The sequence below is a fragment of the Elgaria multicarinata genome, chromosome 3, assembly GCF_023053635.1.
Source record: "Elgaria multicarinata webbii isolate HBS135686 ecotype San Diego chromosome 3, rElgMul1.1.pri, whole genome shotgun sequence".
Lineage (NCBI taxonomy): Eukaryota > Metazoa > Chordata > Lepidosauria > Squamata > Anguidae > Elgaria > Elgaria multicarinata.
In genome coordinates this window covers 76,484,634-76,509,927 of record NC_086173.1, presented here as the reverse complement: position 1 = coordinate 76,509,927, position 25,294 = coordinate 76,484,634, and the positions used below count along the sequence as shown (strand labels likewise).

The following is a 25,294-nucleotide window of genomic DNA, read 5'->3' as shown; positions in this document are numbered from 1 at the left end:
TTCTATATATAAGAAGCCTGATGTTTCCAAGCTCTAGGCAGCATTATCCTATCATCCAACTCTTTTAAGAGCGGTAGCAAGAGGCAGGTTTTGTCTTACTTGCTATTACCAACCTGGCTAGTAGAGAGTTGATGTAATCAGGAGTTGTTGGATCTGGACTCAGAGGTGGGGAAGTTACAAACGCAGCGGCCTTTGCCCAGTTCTTGCTCCAATAGTGTGTCCCATCCGTTCCAAGACTGGCTGCGATTGGCTCACCAAACACTACATTACCTGGTTCATGGGGCCGGGGAGAGGACACACAGGTTAAGGACAAAGATAATACACATTACACAGAGGAGGCAAGAAACTAGACATGCAGCTGCTTCTCTTGGCAGCATGCACATATTTATAACATCTAGTTTGAGTCTGTTGGTCCAGAATACGGGAGAGAGATTTCTAACTAGAACTGGCCGCAGCCTGCACCGATCCCCTGTGCTTAAAGAACTACATTGGCTTCCATTCGTATCAGCTTAATTTTAAAGCTTTAAACAAGCTGGGATACATGCTACCTTAAAGGAATGTCTCCCCGACCAGGACTGAGGAGACCAAGTCCTGAGGAAGCAAGTAGCCCATGGTAATTCAATAAGCCTCCTGGCCATCTCACTAACTCACAGAGTTATTGTGAGAATGAACTGAGCAAAGGATGAAAAGGACCATGTATGTTACCCTGAGCTCCTTGGAGGAACAGTGAGATATAAACACGTAAGTAAATAAATAAATACTGTACATCCTTTAAGACAGACAATAGAAGTCATTTGCTCTGATAGCCTCGTCTTCCAAGGTACATATGAAGTTTAAACAAACAGGGTCTGCTTGATGGTGGAATTCTCTTTGTGGAATTTACTTCCCACCAGCCTCCCCCCTTGGCAAGGATTATGAGAACCTTCTTCTTTAGGCAAACCTTTGTGGACCTTGGTCAATTTCAGTAACATTAGTTTTGCTTTTATCTGTGCTGTTGGCATTTTTACTTCTAGTTGTTTTTGTACTATGTGCTTTTGCTTTTTATAACCCACTCTGAAAAGCACATTTCGTGGCTATACAGATGGGTGTAAATTTTTAACAGAAACAAAAAGTTTGGAAAAGCAAGGTTATTAAAGAATATCAAACGAAAGTTCTCTACAACAAGCAGCAAGTAAAAGAGAACAAAGCAAGTCTTTTGAGCCAGATTACATGAGTAGTTCTGAAGCTACACAAATGCACCCTTTGCTCACCCTTTTTCCTGGCTTGTGAAATCAGATCAGCAGCACTCTTGCTCATCACTTTGGTCACATACAAGGGGCAGTTGGTCTGGCTGGCAATGGTGATAGCACGGAAGACAGCTTCAGCCTCCAGCTGGAACAGAAGAGACACACTGTGAGTCCACAAAACATCCAAATGAAATCAGTAACTTCACTTGACACAATAAATGACACTTCATCGTGTGACCTTTTCTTTTCCTGAAAGGGTCTGGAAGGGTATAAAAAGAAAGATCACCAAATCCTGCACATAGCAGAAGCATTAAATTGTAAAATGCTCACCTGTCAAACTTAGCCAACACAGGATCAACTTTCTACCTTATCTGTGATAGGTGTACCATGCACAGCTGTTCATCTCTTTCCATAGACCCCTGCATGCCTAATGTTCAGTCATTCATGCCTTTTGTAATACAAAACCCAACACATCATGCACAGCAGCAACTTTTTGGCTTTAAAGGGGAAGGCCAACACATTCTGCTATGCAAAACTATTATGCCTGAGCTAAGCTGATGTATTAACCCTGAATGTGCTAGAGAGCAATTTGGTGAATTAGAGCTGTCATTGCTGGATAGAGAGAACATGTTCCATACCGCAGCCAGGCATCTAACTGGGGGGAAAAGAGGATGAAGACTGAAGAGAGAGATTGCTTAGGCAAGGAGCGGTCATGGGGAAGCAGCAGAAAGGAAGTGGCAGTATTGATAATTTTATATAGTTTAGCTATTTAGAATCCTCTTAGCAGTTGTGTACATCTCTAGGGGCTCTGTCAAACCATCTGAGCCCTACCCCATTGGAAGCCATTCATTCCCTTGGTTACACAGACATCAGCTACCAAATATAGCATTAGTCACAACAATTTTAAGAATCCAAAGCAAAATGTCAAATCATTAAACAAATGCTATAAATCAGAAAGAGAACCTGACGTTCAGCTCTGATTCCACTGAGCACTTGGTGCATGTATTTCAGTGCAATCACCTGATTAGAGAATATGATGTGGGCATGCCATAGAGTAGCTTCTTTCTGTTTGGAAGTCATTGCTTGTCTAAATTTTGTTCTTGAAAAATCTGCACTAGTTGCTTTTAAATTATATTCTGTGTTGTGGGGATTAACAGAGAGAAGCAAAAGTGGACTTTGAGAGCCCTTACAGTTGCAAAGACACTCATACTTCAAACTTGGAAGGATAAACATTTACCATACAATTGTCTGAAAATCTTACTGCTCTTGCTACATTTGAACATCTATCTTACAGCCATCAATTATGTCTGAATGTATATTTATAGACTGCTTATATCGATGTATATATTTGAAATAGACACGTTGAACAATTACTGTGAATAGATGATTTCTTTGTTTTATTGTTTTTTGTTGTTTTTCCCCATTTCTTTCTTTCTTTCTTTTTCTTTTTTTTGTTATAACTGCAAATAAATTTGGTTATTCCCCAAGCCTCTGTACAGGTGCCTTTTTGAGATAATAGTTGTAAAGTTTACTTTTCAATTTTAAAAAAAGCTATTATTGTTAGAAGAATTCATCATTATCATCATCATTACTATTATTATATTAACACACCCAAACCATAGGACATCCCTCCTTCCCTTTCTCTCTTTCACACACACCTCCCTGCAAGACACAGACATACATGTCCTCAATTTTCAGCTCCAGTTCTGAACTAAACTCTTGTTAGTTTAATGCTTAAAGTATGCACTCCTAATCTATTTTGTAACTTAACTACGACTGTGTCAGGGTGGGGGTGTCTTATTTGTCTAGGACACACTTCAGTTCCAATTATGAGGGCTTTCCTCCCCCTTCCTATGATACTGTTGGCCACTTTTGCCTCCCATGGCATCAGAGGCCAGTAATTTTTATATCTTGCTTGCTGTTAGAACTTTCAACATTTCATCAAGTAAGATATCTTTGGAGCATTACATCATCCACTATTCAGCCTGACATCATCCTCAAAAGCCTTCTGACTGCCAAGTGTTGACTAAAACAGCTTGAATACTTAATTTTTAAAGAGGAAAGGGAAAAATACGAGTGTCTTGAAAAGATAAACTACTTAATGATCAAGAGAATGTTAGTTCTATTAATTCTGGCTCAAGCAGCTGCCTATACAATTTCTCCTCTTAAACAATTTAAACATTAGTGTGAATGCAAATACATAGGCTGACTTCCTTAACATCAATTTAGCATGGGAACATTTTAAACTGGACCCCAATAGATGTAATTTACACGTACATCTTGGAAGCTGAACGTATTGTGACGTGAGGCTGGAATGCTGCAAATTTAGCACGAGCATGTTTACAAACATCAGAAAATACGAAATAAAAATTTCCTTCCAAGTAGAGATTTAAGAGTGAAATATTTCCAACCTGCTCTTCTCTATCTCCCAGATGAGGACACAGGGAACATCTCTCAAAGAGAGTTTGCTGCCCATAGGGATCAAAATGGAACTGCCTGCAAAACTTAGTTGTGGCATTTTTCCTTATTGGGTTGGAAGCAGAACACTTGCAGAATGGGACTTACATGTCCTCTCCCCTCCTTTGCAGCACCTCTCCCCCAATGCACCCATCAAATTTCCTTCAGAGGGTCACCCAATCCTCTGGAGTGGATTCGAAGGATGAGCAGGGAGCTGCAGGGGGATGGACAATGAAGAGTCTGGATCCAATCCATTGTCTTGTTTTATTGTTATGAACCACCTTGGGAATATTTTAAATGGCAGCACAGAAACCAAAATGAATACATCAAACAGACAGCTATTTAAGTATTCTGTCATATAGCAGCCAATTCTTTAATAGAAAGGAAACTTTAGAAAGCCATTCCAGATATGCATTTTATTACTCACTTAAATCAGCCAGCTGGGGAAACACAATGGAAGCTGCAGCTGCAGTGTACGTGTATGCGTCCTCTCAAGCACAAACACATACACTCATATACAGCAGTTGTGAGGCAGGTGTTTTCCCTAAGCTGAGTGTGTGTGTGTGTGTGTGTTTTACGTGTTAGCTGGTTTGTTTATTTGGGTGTCCCTTCTTCCTTGTGCTCAGTTTCTTGATCATGTAACATGTCTCTGAGGCTCATTAGTCTGGCTTGTGGGAAAGAGGTGTTGAAGCAGAAAAGTTTGGTATTTTGGGAGTCTGCCTCTGCTTTATACTTAGGTTCCTGGGGAAGTTATTTTTCTTTTAGTCTCCCCAGTTTGCCTCCTGGAAAATGGGTGTTTTGTGACTGCCCATGCCTTCCATGGCAGCCATTTTGTTAAAAAGGAAGCTCCCTTCCTGGCAGCCATTTTGTGTGAGTGTCCATAACAAGCTCTCAAAATTCCAAATGTGCCCACTAGCCCCAAAAGGTTGGGGATCCCTAGTCTAGAATATGGATGGATGTTTCATGCAACAGTCTTGATAATCAAAATGGCATGTTTTCCATATGGTTGTAAATGTTCAGCTATGACTGAGATCCAAAACCTATACCACATATGCCATCAATATATGCACTAAGGAAACCATGTGTGTAGTTAACACATAATTCCCCCCACAAACAAGAATGAGTCACAAGTAGCAAGATTATCCATGAAGTCCAGCAACCCTAAACAGCAGCAGCAGCACCACAAAGACTTGGACCAGTTGTTTGAGGAAACAACTTTTAAGTTTCAGAGTTCCTCTTTTTTCCCTTTAAATCCTCAAAACAAACTATACAAATATAGCAAGAAGAAAAAATGTGTTTACACCCAACCAATGTGATTGGAACATAATTTCCTTCAAAACCATAGTAGAAGCATGCTAGGAGTTAACACACAGCGACTTTCCTATTTAAGGACAATTACAGTAATGAAATTATTGTGTCCAAATGATAACTCTTAACAATTTTTGTTCCTTGTTACTACAGAGTAGTTATCCGCTAGCTATACATAGTCATTTCAATTCCTTTTACTGCTGCAGAAACAAAATGGCCTGTTCTGACTATGGTATTATGAGGGATGTAAAGGACATTTACTCTATCAGAAAAAAAGTCATTACTGCAAAACAGTAGTTTAAAATTAATCTTAATAAAAAGGTGCTTGGATTAATAAGCCAAATAAGAATGAACCTGGATGATATTAGATGCAATCCAATTGGCATCTGGACAGCAAGTTATGATTAGGAAATCCTTTATTCCCACTTGTAAGTGCTGTATATGTCTTGACTTTAACGAACTATAGACCTTAAGCAGAGATTAGAAACTGGCAGGTTTCTAGACGATACTTTTACCATGCAGATGCACCAACAGAGAGAGCTTTTAATTAACCTAGTTCTCAATGCTTGCTTCTCAAAACCAGACTTCTTATAACTCAATCATCTGTCAAAACTGAAAGCTTCCAAAATAGTATGTGATACACAGTGTACCCAGGCTCTGTGAACTTCTTTTAGAACTGCAATGTGGAAACTTGCACCATCTACTATGGAGTGTAGTTTTGGATGTGTGTTGAAAAATCTATGTCTACAGTGTACAGCTGCAACAAACTTTCCAAAAAGCATTTGGAAATTCATCAATGATACCTTACCTCTTCTGGCCTACTCAGCACATGGCCCTCTGGGCCAGTTATTCCCATCTCCAGCATTCTAGCTTGCTCCTAAGGAATATAAAGACAATGAAGTTGAGACTTGAATTAGGTCAGAGCTTTTCTAATGAAGCCAACAATGAACAAATCTGAGTCTGATTCCTCCTCCGCTTGCTTTTCTTCCCCTTCTTTCCTTCCATTACAGTTTCATTTGAAACAGTTAATGAAATATGGTGAGTGGGTTATTCTGAAAATAAGATGCAGGATAAAGATGGAACTTTAATTACAGAATTTACTACATGTTATGCAGCTAGGGCCATCAACTAGTTATTTTTTTTTAAAAAAAAACAAGTTTTGCATAAGTAAGCATTTACAAAACCATTCATGGAATGTAACAATCTAACTGGAGTGCTACAATCAAGAACATAAAAAGAGCCATGCTGGTCTAGTCCAGCAGTCTGGTCACACTGTGGCCAATCAGCTGTTGACCAGGGACCCACAAGCAGGACACGCTGCAACAGCACCCTACCACCCATGTTCCTCTAGGTCATCAGGACTAGTTGCCATTGAAAGCCTTCTCCTCCGGGAATTTATCCAACCCCCCTTTAAAGCCATCCAAATTGGTGGCCATCTCTATATCTTGTGGTAGTGAGTTCCATAGTTTATGCATAGTGTGAAGAAGTACTTCCTTTTATCTATCCTGAATCTCCCTCCAATCAGCTTCATGGGATTGTGGGAGATTTCAAACCAAGATTTCAAACAGGCTATTAATATCTGAAACATCCAGGAAGGACCAAGCTTGTACATCCCGGTGTACAACTAGAAGTCCCAGAGTTTTTGTTTGTTGGTAAGCACAACTGATAAATTAGAAGTCATAAGTGATGTGGTAGCCTATGTTGAGACAAGACCTGTGATCCTTAAATGGTGAGAATTTCCAGCTAAACTTGTCAAGATATTTACAATTTCTTCCTGGCTTTGGTTTTAAGGACCCAGCTGGCTAAGACCTCTTCCATGATCAAACTGTAAAGTGTAAGGAAGGGGTGGGGAGAAAGTAGATCTCCAGATATTTTGACCCCCAGCATTCCTGATCATTGACCACACTAGCAAGGGCTTATGGGAGTTGAAGTCCCAAACATTTGGAGATCTGTGTTCTGTCCACCCCTGCCTAAGACACTCTTCCTATGGGATATTAACCTTACGTTATTTTTGCTTACACCATGTGTTTTGGTCACAGAAAGGGTAGAATATTACCTGTGCAATGATATCTCCATTTTCAGCATGAACTTGAGCTACTGCACCAAGATCTCCCAAGAAACTAAATATCTCATATAGCTGAAAAAGAGGATGCAACAAGAAAGCCAGCATTAGAAGACAGATGCTTTATGTGCTTGATTCTCAAAACAAGATTTCTTATAGCTCAGAATCAATTGTCAAAAGTGAAAACTTCAAGGATAAGATTTGGGATACATAGTTACATCCAGGTCCTGTGGATTTCTTCTGGAACTGCATTGGCTCATGTTTGCACTGGGAACTTGTACCATCTACTACAGAATGTGGTTTTGGATTGGTGCTGAAAAATCTGTTTGTGTATAGTATATAAATGCAATGTTTTGAACCAGCAGAGAAATAATGTTTTGTTAGCATAAGGCTTTTAAAGTGCTGAGCTTGAAAATCACCTATCAGCTAAATAAAAAACCGATACTTCAGGAAAAGGAGCTAGGTTTCCAAATTCTTGAATGGATTTTTTGAGGTTCACCTTATCTACTTACTGTATTTATCAAGTTCCCTTCCTTAAATTTTTTTTAAGCTATTCAAAAAATATTTAAATAGTAAAACAAAATTACAAAATTATAAAAACACTAATAAGCAACATCTTGTGGTGGTAAGTGATTTGTTTGTCACTGAGGGCAGAAATATTTGCCGTGGTATTTTAAAGCTTACCTCTGAAATCATGAGAGCTAGAAATGTGCACAATAAACATCAGATTCTGAACAGAGCTCATGGAATGATAAATTAACCTTGGGGGCTGTAAATGCTCTGGGATTGGGAAAACCAAACTTTAGATAATGGGGGCATATTAGACTCTACTGAGTTGTATGTTGGTTTTTCCATATTAGCAGCAATAAGTTACCTATCCAAAGCTTCTCCCTCTCCCTTAGTTTATTCAGTACAGCGGGTTTCAATGCTATTAGTGCACTGCTTTCTGTTAAACAAGACTTTCTACAGACCTCTGTTAACATCTACTCTCTCCTTCATTCAAGGGTTGCCCCAACCTATTTGCCATGTAGGCTTCACCCCACTATTTACCATGTAATGGGCAGATCTGCACAAGATAAATAAGCAGGGCTCCACCCCAATGTTTAAAACGGACATCAAATCACATCATCTTGTGGTTGTAATTACTAGGCAACATAAAACGGGCATGAATAAAAGAGCTGTCTTGCTGGAGAGGGCCAAAGGTTCAACTAGTACAGCCCTCTATTTCTAACAGCAGCCAGGCAGGAGCCACATAAACATTTATGAGTAGGACATAGAAGCAATGGTCTTCTTCCTGTTTGTCGCCAACTTCAGGCCTTCAGTGGTACACCACCTCTGAACATGGAGGTTCCCTGAACTATAATCACTGAGAGCCATCAACACATCTGTCCTCCATCCAGTATGGCTGCACCAGTACTACATCCTACTGCGTTCTCTCTTTTTAATTATTTGAAAGGTAATTTCTGTCCTGCCTTTCTGCCCCACATGAGACCACCAAGGACGTTCACAATAACACACTGAAACAAAATACTGTCAAATTAATTAGTAATATTAATAGGATGTTCAACCCAACAAAGGGGGGAAAAGGCTAATACTCTATGCACATAGTACAAGGGAACATCATAATTCTTACCTCTGTATTTGACATCTGGTACAAATCCTTATAGGCCATATAGACCATGAAAGAGTTCACTCCTAAAAGATAAGGAAAGAAATCGGCAAATAAGATTTTATACTCTTTATCATCTCATTCTAAAAGTGATACATCCAGCAGTAACATGTTTTAAGTCACAGTAAATGTAGAAACTGGGTCACTGACAAACCTTTTTCTTTGATGAGTGTCTGCACTTCCTGTTTGACACTGTCATTCCACTGGGTGATGTCCACATGCAGGGAGTAGTCACAGCAAGCCTTCCCATCACCCCACTCTCGCCACTTCTCATAGGCTTCTATCAGGCTGGATTCTGGCTCTGGTACAACATGGTCAACTGTGAAAAAAGACATCAAGCTATAGTAGAGAATTAAGAACTTATGCCCTTTCCTCCTGTCAGGAGATCATTTCACACTGAACAACTATGTGCTCAATAGCTGACTACTACCCTGCCACGTCCAACTCCATTAATCCTCATATATACATACATTTTTACTTATTCTTGGATACATCCATAGAAGATACTGTCGCTCACCTTTCTACAGAACACAATGTAGATACTTTCAATCTGGCTCAAAGTAAATGGCACAAGTACCACAGAGACCAGCTCACTAAACTCTTAATCTCAGTCAGCTCAATAGCTTTCATTGGAGCACCGCTTTCACTGTCTGAAGAATAGATGCAGCGTTATTTCAGTGCACATTTTGCAATGGGCCACATTGTGCAAAAGATCAGGAAAGAATGTTTAAATGCCATCTTCAACAGGATAATTAATGGCAAAGAATTTGGGAGAGGAGAAGCAGAAAAGAGACTTCAGAAGTAGGAACATTTTAGAACTATGAAAAATAGGCAACTTCAAGTCAAGAGCATCTACCATATATATATATATATTTCATCTACCATATTGATAGTTTCTAGAAAGCAAGCAAACCAAGACAGCATCACACATCTCACTGCCTACAATTTCTCAGATACGTCTAGAGTGCATTACTTTCTCCGCTGTGGCACCCCGGTTGTGGAATGAGCTCCCCAGAGGTCCGCCTGGCGCCGACACTGTATTCCTTTCGTCGCCAGCTGAAGACCTTTTTATTCTCTCAGTACTTTAACACTTAATTTTAACTTAAATTTAAATATTACTGTTCTAACTCTGTATTTTAATCTTATATCAATTTTGCTGCGTGGTTTTATCCTGGTTGTGCTTTTTATACAGTATTTTGTATTGGTACTTTTAACATGTTGGTTGTTTTATTATGGTTTTAATTTTTGTGAACCGCCCAGAGAGCTTCGGCTATTGGGCGGTATAAAAATGTAATAAATAAATAAATAAATACCAGGAGGAAGAGTCGGAAACGACTGAACGAATAAACACCAACAACAAGGAGGAAGATGAAAAAACAAAGGCCCTGAGCTTCCGATTAATAGCTTCTGGCATTGCACCAGGTGTTTTTAGCAGGCTTTAGCTGAGAAGTGAGCTGGAAGTAGGTTCCAACATCTCTATCCTTCACTACCCTACATTAAAAAAGAATGTGCATCATCCTAAGATGCAGCCTAATGTACGTTTTTATTGCCCCTGATGTAATCCTCAATTTCTACTGCAGTCCTTTCATGTAACAGACACTGCGGCAGTCACAGCAGTTCTTTCAACCAGGAGGAACAGGAATAAAACTAAAGTTTTCAGCCAGCTGCATTCACTTGTCATAAAAATTCATGACTCAGTAAGCCGTAAGAACTGCAGCAGCACCAACCAGTGACCGAGACCATGTCTGTGGAAGCATCCTCTCAAAAGAGGAGCCAAGAATTCCACTTCCATTTTTATTTTTCTGTATACTTCTGAGGCATGCTGGGAGATCACTTTGTTCCTCTTCTGAGACACATTTGGGCAGGGTGCCCTATTTTTTTAATCACAATAGTGTGCACATTTATTATTTGTTAGATTATTCAAAAGGCCTTTGAACAAGAGTTTAAATCATGACATGGGGGCAAAATTTATTTGGAGCCATGTAAGACTTTCCTCAAAGATTTAAAACTTGACTTCTAAGTATACATGACCCTCACCTTTTCAGCACAAAAATCAAGTTTGCTAAATAACATTCTAACATATTATACTAATGAAGCTAAGCCAAGGTTACATAAATCTTCACACTTCAGTAAGTTCCCCCCACTCCCCCAGAATTCCTGAGCTTTCCATGTCCGTTCCAAAACAAACTTCGTCTAGCTTGGGCTTCTACTTAAGGTTGTTTGACAGAGTTACAAACTTCTTATTTTCCAATCAGATCCATGTAGACAAATGCAAAACAAATAATGCTTTGTTCAGTTCATTCCATATGATGATCACACACATGCAGTTTTCATGTCTTTTAAATGAGAGAAATGGATTGCTATGAACTGATGTAGGAATTCTTAAAACTCCTGAGGGGCCCTCAAGTACGCTCAAGGAAAATCCCACCTATAGAAAGCTCATCCTAATATACTAGCACTATTATATTTATTATACCTAGCCCATTATATCTAACCCCTTATTATGCACCAGAAACAAGTTCTCCAATAGGAAAACATTAAAGAGAATATTTATAACTGCTGCAAATAGCAACGGTGGTTGCACTTACTGATCATAGTTGTTCCACCTGCTAGGGCTGCTTTTGTCCCTTGGAAGAAGTCATCCACTGCTGTCATCCCCTTGTATGGCATCTGCAAGTGAGTGTGGACATCAATTCCTCCAGGGATAACCATCCTCCCATTGGCTTCTATGGTCTTCACTCCTCCAGGGACTATCAAGTTGTCCCCAATTTGCCTGATTAAATAGTAACAAAATAGTCAGACACTATGAGTGCATTTTAGAGGATCCCCATTAATAAGCGATGTATTTAGAAGCCAAATATCTGAACTCAATACGTTCTTACAATAATGCCAGAACCACATATTTGGTAAAGACCCAAGTATGGAAACCTAGGTCTGCCCAACAACTACAAAGTGGCTTTCCATGTCAAAAGGAAAAGCAACAGTGAAAAAGACTATGCAGTATCACTGCACACAACCAATTTCCTACACAGAAATAATATTGCTGTAGAAAGTTCAGGATATGTGAAGCAATACTCTTTCCAACAGCAGCTTGCTAGTTGCCTTTGAAAGCTTTTAAGCAGAACATAAAGCCAATGGTCATCTCCAGCTTAACCCTAGTATTTAATATTCAGAAGATTTCTGCTTCTGAACATGGAGGTTTCATTTAGCACAGCTACCATGGCTAGCAGCTGTTCACAGACCCTTCCTTCATGAATTAGTATAATCCTTCTTTATGACATTTATATCGCATCATACCTCCAAGGAGTTTAGTGTTCCCATTTTATTTTATTCCCTTAATCCTGAGAAGGAGGGATGGAAGAGAGAGAGAGAGAGGAAGAATGGACAGCCAGTCAGCTCCACACCTGAACAGAGATTTGAATCACAGTCTCTCCATTCCCTCTAAAAGCTTCTAAACCCTCTAAAAGCTAGTGGCCTTCAACAAAATCTTATGGCAGTGAACTCCAAAGTTTGTTATATGATATATATATATAATATATATATCATATAACATGATATAGAAGCATTCCCTTTTTATCTGTTTGGAACATACCACAAAATTAACTGCATTGGATCGAGCTGAGTTCTAGGATTATAAAAGCACAAGTACAATATCTCTTCAGCCACACCACTCAAGATTTATAAGGTCCAGCAAGTTCCTCTTATCATCGTTTTTTTCTAATCTAAAATGATTAGGTTTCGCTGAATTTTGTTCATTAACAAAAAATGCACCAATTTAAATTATTGTGCATCATTCTCAACTGAAAGCACTACATGTGAATTTTGACTTCAAAATTCAGGTGTTTTTTTTAAAAAAATATCAGAGCTTAAAAATAAATGAACATCTTTTATTAGGAAGCGATAGGAGGCAAAGAAAATCTTTCAAAAATGTGCAATAGCACCCTGTCTCCATACACTTAAGCAATCAGCAAGTCCTTAAGGTCTAAAACTTAATACTTGTTGCAAAGAATGAAAACTCCCAAATATAATGACACAGCTGCTGAACTGTGTCCCATACTTTTGCCAGAGTTTTACAATTCCACTCACTTCAAAAAGATCTCTCAAGCAAACAAAGGCATTTCCCTGGGAGTTGACAAAGAGTTCACTATGCATTTGGACATAGCACTCAGGGCACCATTTTTAACTACAGCACATTTATTGTGCTGGAGCAGTATTAGAAAGATACCTTCCTGCTTCCATTTTCTATTTTCCTGAACAGAAGAACTTTGTCAAATACAGGAATATCATCAAAATGGGGTAATATGTTCACTCTGAGTTTTAGAAGGTCTCTGCAATAAATCCCCCTTAACATTAACTTGCATATTTAAGAAGAGGTTGCTTAAATTCTTTAAATGGTGACCTGTGGATTTACACATATGGAATGTTGTAGGCTGAGCTTTTGGTGAGAAGAGTCGCCATCCCACCTGGCAAATCTCTGTGAGGAAATAAGTAAAACTTAGCACAGGCCATCATAACATATGAACAGTCTCTGTCTTTTGTAGAGTTGCATGTGATCAAGATAAAAGATAATGGCACAGAATACATCTAAGAGATGAAGAGATACTTCAAGCAGTAAAGCAGGGTTAGAGTAGAAAGTTGGCAAGATGATATCTTGGTTAAGATGAAAATCTAGACCATCCTGGGGAGAAAAGCCATATCTATTCACAAGATCGTTTTGTCGCTATGGAGGACAAGGTATGGAGAGGCTGCCCTTAGCACACAGATCTCACTAGCTTGCCACAGAGATATGACTGCAACAAGAAATACATATTTTAACATGGCAGAGGGAACACAATGCCAGTGGTTCAAATGGCTTTGAGGTCAGCCCACCGAGGGCTACTGATAAAATTCAGGAACAGACAGGTCAGACATGGTGCAAGATGTAGAGACTTCAAAGGAGATGTTTAACAGTAGGATGAGAAAAAAAAATGTGGAATCTTGAACTGGCATGTGAAATACAAAAATCGCCACCAGAAAATCTTTAAAAGATGACCATCAATTTGTAATGAGGAAAAACTGAAGAACAGGGGTGGGCAACGTTTGGTCCTCCAGAGGTTTTGCTCTACCACAGCCCTAGCCAACATAGCCAATGGTGAGTGGTGATGCAAGTTGTAGTCCAAAACATCTGGAGGGACATGACATGACCCCACTACAAAAAAAGGCACAGTGGCCAGCTCTTCAGGTCCAGGTCCCAATGAAGCATAAACTGAGAAAAACTAGTTCACTTTGCATGGTAAGACTTGTAAGAGGTCTCCTGCAAGCCAGCTACTATCACTTGTAAGACAACAGAAGGTAATGGTGGATTGGCCGCAAGGCTGTGAGGTGGAAAGTTTCATGGTCAAAGTGACACACGTTCCCCAAGTCTTGAGAAAGTAGATTCAGCCCAGGTGGTAGACAGACGTAGGTCCTTTGAGTTGTGAACCAGGGCTGTTGTGGCCCCCATGGTGTCATCACGACATTTGGTTATGACCTTTGTAAGCAGAGAGATGGGGGAAATGCCCTCTACTGTTGCATAGCCTCCAGAACTGATAGAGATCTTGACAGTGGGTTTCTGAGAACTCCCTATCACTACTTTGGTCCAAAATATAACAGACCCTTTACAATTCAAAATATATCAGACCCTTTACAATTCAAAACAATTCCACCTGATCATACTGTGTTGACACAATGGTGGCAGAAAAGTATGATTTCTTTGTTGCCATCATTGCCATGAAACAGGCCTTAAAATGGATTGTTGCCCATGTTTGGCAGATTCGATCCACGTTTTTCTCTACCGACACTCCAGCTGTCTACCTAAGCACTTCACTGACCTCAGAAAACCCAGAGCCTGACATCTGTGCAACAATAGAGAGCACTTATGAGCAATCACTTCAACTCTCTGGGTAATCTCTCCATTCCACAGGTCAACCAGGCTTCAACAGGGTCAGCAACTCTTATGCCAGGAAAATCCCCTAGAGCATTGAGGAATCCACCTGGATCCATTAGACTTAAAAGATCCTTCACCCATGCAGAGGTTCAGAGTCCCATCAAATCTAAATTCTAGTTACCTCAAGGCTGGACTCATTACACATTTTAATGAGTGTTCTGATACTCCAGCTGGTACAAAATACTGCAGCTAGAGCACTGACTGGGGCTGTTTTTCAGATCATTCCACACTGATTATCTCAGTCCACTGCCAAGCCCACTTCAAAGCGCTGGCCATACTGTTTGGGATCAGAATACATAAAGGACCATGTCTTCCTGCCCACACACTCACTCAGGCAAAGCCATGTTCTATGTCCCATCACCAGAAGTGTAGTTAATGTTTATGCAGAAGAGAATCTCCAGTGGAATCTGGAATTCCTTGCCCACAAGGCTTGGTTGGCCTTCTCTGGTGGTATTTAAATGCCAGGCAAAGACTATTTTATTCCAGCAGGCTTATGCTTTTTGTAAGTTTATTTTCTTCTCATCTGTTGGCTTTTTTTGTTTGCTTTCAATTTTGTTTTTAAAAATTGCATTGATTGGAAGTTGCATTGAGCATCCTGTTCTATGCAACAAAAAAGGGGGAAAGAATAAGTATTTAAAATTAAGTACTGTATATGGCCCAAACATTCTTCTATAGGTCCCTCTGAATCTAAGCACCATTCCCTGCCATATATGCTGACAATGAGTGTATTAAGAAGTGTTTTCAGAAATGTATTCCACTATCAGTCACTTCTCTAAGCCAGAGTACCTGAATGGCAGGGTATCTTGTAAAAACAGCACACATACAACCTCATGTACTTGAGAAACATGTACAATGCTATGTGCAGTCCTAAATGAAGTAATTCCCAAGTTTGCATTCACTAAACTGTGGCTTATACCAAAATTTTCTTCATTTTGAAACAGCTGCTTCGTCATAGGCTTTATCTTTCTGGGATACTATGGAAGAAGGCTTTAAATACAGCTCTTCATCCCAGTATCAACAAGGTCACAATGTTTGAAAATCTATTTGTAAATTCTGAATATCCTGCAGATGGTACTACTTTCCAAATGTCTTTTGTGGTTACAAACCAACACTTAATACATTTCTTTTTCCCCTCAAGCTTTGAAACTTGGAAAATTCCCTTCTTTAAAATATTATTGGATTTCCCTTTTGCTGCTTTTAAAAACATTTCCTAAAGGAAAGCCTAGACATTTGCATTTATATTTTCAAGTCAAAGAACATTTGAGATGTGGCTATAAAATACCCCACAATTTAACCCCATTGCACTGGGATTTCACCCTAATTGCATGTATTTACACATCGGAACAATTTCAGCCTTTAACCACCAGAGTCATTACTGTGACTTCATAAACACAACCAGAAGCCAGATAAAACACAAGGCATTGCAACTTTTGCTTAAAATTTCCCCAGAATCTTAAAGTCACAGCTTCTTTAAAGAAATCGTTTACCCTCTTAAGCAATAATAAACGTAGCAGTCACTTTTACGATGCAGCAGGAAAGCCAGAAACCAAACATAAATTACAGTTGCCCTCTCTTCTCTACAGTAAAGGATCTCTCAATACTGTGACCGTTTAAATGCACTGACATTAAGAGTATATCCTGTAAATGAAACAAGCTAGACCAGGGGTGGGAAATCTCCTTCAGCTTGAGGGCCAAATCCCATTTTGGAAAATCTCTCAAGGGCCACATTCCAGTGGTGGGCAGGACCAAAGGCAATAGGGGCAAGATTGAGAAAAAAACCACCCCAGCATATTGTAGTTTAAATATAAATATAAACACAAGTAAGGGCACAATCTTATCTGGATGCCAGTCAGCCTCCGAACTTGAAGGCTGACAGGCATCCTATGCAGGGTAGGAGGAATAGGGAGGTGATCTTCACCTCTGCACTCCTCCCACACTGCACTTTCACTTGATGGGTGATTTTCCTATTTAGCTGGGGCTCTGCAGAGCGGGAGGGAAGGAGGCTGAGGTGGCTGGAGGATTCTTCATAAGCTGGCTGCCCCGGTCTCTTCCTCTCCCTGCCCACAGAACTGTCTCTTTCCCGTCCTCCCCAGGCTCACATTTGCAAGCTCATAGAGGCAGTTGGTGCTGTGAAGGGGAAGGGGTGAGGAAGTAGGACTCCTGAGTCCAATGTCAGAACACTGTCTCCAACCTCTGACACAGGAATCTGGAAAAAAACCTATGCCCCCCCCCCCACGCTGTCTAGGGGCCATAGGATTACTCTCTAACTAACCTTTAGAACAAACATTTCAAACTTTTAGGATAGGGAAGAACCTGAGCAAAAGCTGGGAAACACCAAATGATCAGTGGTTGGGGAAGGGAGCATAACCATTTGAGGCACCTGGAGGGCCAGCTTTGGCTCCTGGGCTTGAGGCTCCCTACCCCTGTCATAGACTTTTTGAAATGAACAGGATAAAACCCCAAGATAAACTGGTATAGGAGAACTCTTGTAATTCCATTTCTCTTTTCAAGGGATGAATATGTTTAGACCGCTAACAAAACAGATAACAGGCTACAGGCATTGTATACCTACTTTATAAGACCATCTTCCATGTAAATGTCAGCATAGAGTGACTGATCATCATTGACTATCCTCCCTCCTTTAATAAGAAGACGATCACTCTGTGAAGGGAAACAAAGAATTATGACTGACAGAAGTTATGCAAAGGTTTGTGTCTCCTTTTCTATAATGCAGTGGGTCCACAGTGGGAATGGATGGAGTAATTCAGAGCCAAAACAACGAGCTGTGTAGAATCAGGCCAAAGGTTTATTCAGTTTCAAGCTTTTTTTTTTTTAAGTTATTAAGAGGGCCGGGACTTTGGATTATAGTGCCCAGCCCAAACTGGGAGGATAAATGGTATGTAGCAGAGGACAAAAAAATAATCAATGACTGCTGTCCTTAACCATCCCCCTAGGAATTCCAGCCATTGGACCCTTCCCCCCCCCACTTTGCTGCAAGAGCTTTTGCAGCAGCAATAAAGACAGGAGAACCTGAAATCTGAGAAGTATGAATTAATTCTTTACAAACTGCAGATAGCATAAAGCAAGGATGGGCAATCTGTGGCTGTCCAGATGTTCTGGCCTACAACTCACATCAGTCCTAGCCAGCATAGCCAATGTGAGAGATCATGGTAGCTGTAGGGCAAATCATCTGGAGGGTCACAAGTTGCCCACTCCTGGCATTGAGTAGAGTAGTATTCCTGTTGAAAATTCCTGTGAGTTGTTTTCTAGTAGTATTCAGTTTGGAAGATATTTTGTGAACACTGGATTTTAAAACCTGACTCAACTTCAAAGAAGCTGCATTGGAAGGGACCAAATAATTAGGCTGGCCTTTGGATTAAAGGAAGGATGTATCAGGTTCCCATAGACCATTGGTCTTCAACTGGTGGTTCAAGACTCACTACTGGGTCACAGCATGATCTAAGGTGGGTTGCAAAAGCAGCAGTATAGTAAAAAATGAAGAAGTGGTTCCCCAAAGGCATATTTGGGTTAAAGATGGGTCCCAGGTCTGAAATGGTTGAAGACTTATGCCACAGACCAACCAGCATAATTCAGAGCAGTGGGCCACAAACAGAACAATACCTACAGGGCAAGTAGCTCCCAAAGACTCCAGGAAGTGTTGATTGGTACCCGGATGTCAAACTATGGCAGTTTTCTACAAGCACAAACCCCACACTTTATATGTACATCACACCAATTTGAAGGCCCAGGCCAAGTATATCCAATTTAATAGTAAAAAAAAGTCCCTTCTGACTTCTGCATTAGCTCAAATTCTTCGGTCAGATATTTAAAACATACTTAGCCTTCCCATCAATTTATTAATTCAGACAGGACAAAGCATAAGTACACAAATAACATAAAGCTGTAACAGTTAGGAAAGCATATAAGACTGCCACCCAATATGCACTCAGCTCAGAGTAAGCCCTATTGAACGCCAGCGACTTACTTCTGAGTAGCCATCCATAGTATTGCATTGCAAGTCCACAAGCATATAAATCTGCAGAGTAATAAATTTCCTTTAAATTTTTTTCAAACCAAAAAGTAGTCCCCCACCTCCCAGTATGGTAAATAGCCCTGCACAATGTTTAGTGTGCACAGAAGTAGCACATGTATGCCTGGAGGACTACTAACTCTTTTTTCAGACTATTTCATGAGTTGAATATAATCTTGTAAGAGGGAACACCACTTTAAGTAACTAAGAGCAGAATATACAGGGTTCTATCAAACCTGGCAGATCACAAGTGGTACAGAAACCAGTGATGTAATGGATTTGTCTCTTCCCTGCAGCCCCCATTTCACATCCCAAAGCTGCTCCAAGAGGGTTGGGGGACCCACCAAAGCTGACTGGGGGTCACAGTTAGCTGCAAGGGGGAAATCCTGTTGAATTTAACCTAGTGTATCACAAGAACGTACACATAGAGACTTTAATATATTCTTAAATTTTGAAATCTTATTTATGAAAGTTGTTCCTCTATTTAACTATAAATGTCCTTTCTCAAAACCTTAAGGAAATTTACAAAACACTGATTATTATGTTAACTTTGCAACTACCTTTCTTCTCTTCAGCTAGAGATGTGAATGCCTGGGATAAAAACCCAGATAAAAAGAACAGGTAATTTTTGGGAAAAACCAATTTCCCCCCAAATATTACAAAAATCCCTAAGAAAACCCTGATCCCCCCCCACACATCCCCCCCCCAGTTTGTTCCCAAGGTCTTCGCATTTCTTGACTCCTTTTTGATGTCTTACTTTGCCATAGAAGGAGGAAATTTAAATAACTCCAATCCACAGACTCCAGGATGTACAGGGAAGTTCTAATGTGCCCACACAACTCTGTGCAAGCCAAGCATTCCTCATTCACTTTGATATTATGCAATGCTCTGTACATATTCCAACACTAAAGTGAATGGAACAGTCCCTCCTTACAAGGAGCTCTATGTGTACTTTGAAGCCTTAAGAATTTTGGATAAAGGCCAATGTGTTTATGTTGTAGAAAGGTCAGTTTAGGTTAACTGTAAAAATAAGCTTCCTAAAGTCTTCTAGGAACGCTGAATGATTGTTCTGTTTTAGCTATTTGCATCATACAAGGTAATTCTGAACCTATAAGTTACAGAAAAACTAAATTTGTTTCCATTTCCTTTTTCACTTGGAGTGAGCCAAGGAAAAATCACCATAATACCTCTAATTTGCAACCATATTAAGCTTCTATCATCTATAGTAATAGTGAACTCAAGTGCTGAGTTATGACAGCTTTGTAGTCAAAATGGGGCTGCTGAGAAAAGAGAGGGAGATATCAGCATGTTCAAAGCCCCTCTCCCTCCGGTTTGCAGAAGCAGACAAAAAAAACACAAAGGGGTACCTCCTGCCCCCCAAACAGCCCAATTTAGACTGAGCATGCTCAGTAGCCATAAACTACTGTGTCTGGGGTGAGCCGAAATAGGTGGGAAAATGGGATGGAGGGGGAATAAAATGGAATATCCTGAAAGAGGGTGTAGCTGGCTGGACTCAACTTTAAAACAAGAACACACACACACACACACACACACACACACACATATATATATATATATATATTGCACACAATGCCATCCATAAAAAATATTTCAAAGCAGTTAAACCCAAAATATCTAAAGTCAGCTTCTATCCAACAGTCTCCAAAGTTGCCCTTCATTTTCTTTTGAAATGCCTGCTGTGTCAGGCTTAAACTGTCTGTACCTGGGATGATATTCTACAAATTAGATGCCACAATAGAGAAGGCCCAGCCCTTAACCTAGATCAAGCTTACTTTGCCCAAAGCAAGATATCATATGAATATCTTAACAGGCATTAGGAGACATCAGGCAAAAAACAGTCTTATAGACACTCAAAGGCAAGTCACTGTGTTATCATAATTTGTAAAATCAAATAAATGCTATGTATGTTTTGATACATGCAGGCTCATTATACTTCAGAGAAGAAACAACTTTGATCATTGTTGGTAGTTTGTTGTGTAAGACTAGAACTTTTAATGTGAATGCATCTCTCTCTCTCTCTCTCTTTCTCCCACTCCCACTCCCACTCTCACTCTCACTCCCACCCACCCCTAGTTCTAGGTTGCAGAAATAGTTGTAAACCCACACATACACCAACCTAACCTATGGGTTCCATGGTAGTTTTTCAGTACTGTCTAAACATCACAGTTAACAAGCATTAAAAGGAGTTGCAATTTAAATACAGTAGTAGTTTAGGATTGCCACTTTCCCTAAAACTTCAAGAGTAGTTGGTATTACAAGGGAATTCCCAGCCATCTCTGCCCTCATAACATCTACTCCTAAGACAAGGCCAACTTATTGTTTCAAGACTAAGGAAGCAAAATTACAAATAAGCATCAGCTTCAGTTCGTAATTCTCGTGCTCCAATCAGATGAAATACCCACACACCCACACCCAGTGTTATCAAACAAATACCTCCTTTCTCACTCATATGTAACACTTCAATCTTCTGCTCAGTTTACCTTAAGAAAAGATCAATAGGTACATTTTTTATAGAAAGATGTACTCTCTTTAGATGTAAAGTTAGTGAAAATCTTGTGATTTCCTTGACGCTAAATAAACCCCAATTGTAAGCAAACAAGTTCTTAACCAAATCTAAAAAGTTTCAATTTTAGATACAGACTAGCAAGAAAACAAGATAAGCAAGAATTGCGAAACAGGTATCTTGGTTATACTAAAGGAGAAAATGTATTAAATTTGGATTTCAGCAAAGCATTTTGCAAGCAAAATTTATCAAGTGTGAACAAAAAATTATCTTATGGCACAGAATTAAAAATTATGAGAAATAGTGAACATTCATGAGACTTCATAAAGTCTTGTTGCTTTTTTGAATGCTGGTTCTGTAATCCTGGGTTTTATAAAATCGTCTCTCCTAGATTTTATAGGATCATGGGAAAATGTGATCATGGGAAAATACTTGCACTGCAGAAAGCACCCACACAGGGAAACTCCTAATAGGACATAACAGAGCCCCCACTTTCTCCTTCCGCATCCAGCAACTGAACATTAGGACATTAGGGGAAGGTCTGTGTGCTCCTCTCTCATATTGGCACCCTGCCCTCGCTTTCTGCTGGATGCAAGTTACTTGTGCTTGAAGTACACTCTTCTCTTTTCAAGATTTCAAAAATAGAAGTAACTGATAATATATCTGAAATAAAACCCAAAACAAAGAAAGAAGAAAAATATGTAAACTGCATTTAGAAGCTTTATTGCAGCTAATGTTGTTAACATTGTTAACAAAATGTGCAGGATTTTTTTTAATGTTCCCTTTGCTACTGATATAAAGATTGCTGTGTGCTCATTGTTGCTAATGACCCCAGTGGTTTCATCTGCATAGTATGCACCAGAACATGAATAAGTAGTCCCAATTTAGAAGTCTTGCATTTATAATCATTCATTGGTGCCTGGCCCTGGTGCCAGACACACTCACCGTCTGAATAAGAAAGAGGAAGGTCAGCACCAGCTCCCAGCCATTAGCTGGGAGGCAGAAAAAGGGTAGCACATTTAATGACATCATGTCTGTTTTGGCACAGAAGGTTCTGGATGCATTCAAATGTAAGAGGAACTAAAGAGGAAACTGAAGCACTTATCAGGAAATGGGCCTGACTAATGCAAGGGCTTTTGCATGCTTACCAAGAGCTCCCAGGCTATTACAATAAACACACTGTTCATCCTGCCAAAGCTCATTTGTGCTTCCCCACACCCAATCACTTCTTCCTGCCAATCCCAGAGTTAGGTTGCATCATTAGCCACTGTTGGCCTGAGAGAAATTTTATCTGCAAGGTGCAGATGATGGAGGGAAATCATGTTCATGGAGTCACAACAAAAGCATTAAGAATCCAAGTTCTTAGGTTCTCTTTTGGGATCCTGGCACAAATCCCAGGACTTCTCTGTTACCTCCTCTGAATACCTCCGCAAAATGGAGATGCCGTTCTATTGTTATAGAAACCTTGCTACTTGTCAATTCTCACACAAAGATTATCCTACAAGTCACTTTTCTTACTATATAATGAAAAAACAGACAACACCTTCAAGGATAACAAATTATGTCATATCAGCAGACTAACTTGGTTATCACTGTAAGTTTCAACAGGAAGAGATATCAGTGCTGCCTGACTGCAGGATCAAAATCAGGAAGACAGATGGTTTGATTTTTAGAAAATACATCCATAACCCCCTTCCCCTGCAAAATCCTTAAAAACACTGGGCAATATCCAATTGCGGCCTACTGTGGGTGGCCAGCCCTGCTGGCCCCAGTTTACAAGTAGCCCCTATCGTTTGAATGACGTGATATTACACTTCCAGGGGACAAGCCCCGAAATAACCCAAAATGCTTGTTTCTAGAAAGCGGGGGCATTGCCACTTCTAGAAAGGAACATTTCCGCTTGTTTCGAGGCTCGTCTCCAGAAGCACAGGATCACATTGCACAAGTGGTAGGAGCCACTTGTGAACTGGGGCTGTCAGGGCTGGTTATTGCAGTAGGCCCCAACCGGATATCGCCCACTGACTTTATGAAAAAAGGAAACACAAGGAATGCTAATACACAGGTTTCTTTCAGTTCAGACTGAATGTACAGAAGTGAAATATAGTTTGTCAGCCCTTCATGGTTCGCCACAAATATGAATCGCTGCCATGAGTCTGCTGAACTGTATGAGTACCTATTTGTCTTTGTTGTGGCAGATTCACAAGAACAGTTAATCAAGCAAACATTCAATCCACACAAATAAGTCTGCATAGATCTGGGAAGGAAGCCCTGTTCGTATATGTGCGAATTGGCCCCAAGGTGACAGCTGGTGTCTATTAAAACCTGCTAGGAAAAATGCACCACTATTATTCTCCAAATCAGGTAACATTAATACAAATTAATTTTTGAAAATACTTCAGTTATATTTCTAAATCCCCCCAAAATAACCTTAGTTTACGATTAAATCTGAGTTGTACACACATAATTGAAGAGCGAGTTTTTAAAGCCTGATCTTTTACGTAAAAGTAAAAAGGGTGAAAAGAGGCAACTTTCAAGTATAAGTATTACAGGTTTGACACATATTATAGTTATCATTGTTTAAGTAAGCTATGAATATTTTGATGTCAACCAAGGAACATTTTCCATTTTCCACATCCTGGAAAAACTCTTGTTCTATCCAGAAACCACCAACCTTAGTTTCTGGAAATTTCTGGGTCGTTAATTTTCAAGTAAATGATCTTGTCTTGTGTCCTTTCATATGATCTTGCCTTGTGTCCTTTCTCTGCTGTGGCACCCCGGCTGTGGAATGAGCTCCCTAAGGAGGTTCGCTTGGCACCTACATTATATGCTTTTAGATGCCAGGTGAAGACCTTTTTATTCTCCCAGCATTTTAACAGTCTATAAATAAATATTAACTTGGTGTTTTAAATTTATAATTTCGCATTGCTGCTGTTTTTATCTGGTTGAGCTTTTATATTGTATTTTATATTATGGTTTTATACTGCTGTTTTATACTTTGAATGGTTTTAATTTTTGTGAACCGCCCAGAGAGCTCCGGCTATTGGGCGGTATAGAAATGTAATAAATAAATAAATATGTACAGAGAGCACCAAACAGTGACTTTCCTGTCTCCAAGCAAATATAAATTCTTTTGTGCAAATGGCATGTGGACTACATGAGCAAAGGTTTTGGATTATGTCCCTAGGTAGTATAATGGCGTTTAGTTGCAAAGAGAGATGTTTTAACTGTTACAGCACCAATTAGTATGTACACTAATGAATCAGAAAAATTTAAACTTGATTTAAAACACTGATTTAAAATTCGCAGCACACATCAAGAAAATGCTTCTGACTAGAACAGTGGCTTGGAGCAAGGTGGTTTGAACTAAAATTGTTGATTTAAAATCAAGACGAAGGGCCAATTTTAAATCAGTGATTTAAATCAAGTTTCCAATTAATATTATTTTCTGCTTATTTCCTGAAATATATGCTAAGAGCAATGACATGTCTGTAATTTCAGGAGTCTTGTCCTTAGGCCAAGCCATTAAGTATTGATCCCACTGCACTTATTGGTTCCTCAATGCAACACCTCCCTTTCCTCTGAAATGAACCATAGTATCAACAGGTATGTGGAAAGAATCTTATAGATCATCTAAGTCCAACCTCCTGCTCAATGCAGGAAGATACATTCTTCAGACAGCCAATTAAAAAGCAATTAAGATTTGTTTGTATGACTCAAGCAACAGAACTTCCATGTTATGAACCTTATAAGGTATAAAATTGGGGTTCAACAATGGAAAGGGCAAGGTGAGTGGGAATGCGTTTCTAAAATGAAGAGTCCAAAGTTATAAGAACATTTTTTCTGCATTTTTTCCAGACTGATCTCAAGTTCATTTCTCATTTTAGTTTTGAAAGATTTTGGTGGATTCTCAGGACTTCATATCGAAAGATCTATGGAAAACAGATGAACTACATCTTTTGGATAATAGTTTTGGATAACAGATGAAGCAAAATGTCTGGAACAGCTCCACAGTTTGTGCATGTTGTCTTCCACATTATGTTTTCATGCATCCTT

The 25,294-nt window shown here is 39.6% G+C and overlaps 1 protein-coding gene across 2 annotated transcripts in view; it reads right to left on the bottom strand.

Moving 5' to 3' along the window:
- Positions 1-25,294, bottom strand: part of DPYSL3 (dihydropyrimidinase like 3) — a 65,520-nt gene that overhangs the window by 8,943 nt on the left and 31,283 nt on the right. For both annotated transcript variants that reach the window (XM_063120626.1, XM_063120627.1), the window contains exons 2-9: positions 17,260-17,348; positions 11,311-11,495; positions 8,877-9,041; positions 8,687-8,748; positions 7,048-7,128; positions 5,800-5,868; positions 1,251-1,371; positions 114-270 (exon numbers count right to left, since the gene is read on the bottom strand). In XM_063120626.1, the coding sequence (XP_062976696.1) occupies positions 114-270; positions 1,251-1,371; positions 5,800-5,868; positions 7,048-7,128; positions 8,687-8,748; positions 8,877-9,041; positions 11,311-11,495; positions 17,260-17,348 (929 nt within the window). The remainder of the gene's footprint in view (positions 1-113; positions 271-1,250; positions 1,372-5,799; positions 5,869-7,047; positions 7,129-8,686; positions 8,749-8,876; positions 9,042-11,310; positions 11,496-17,259; positions 17,349-25,294) is intronic.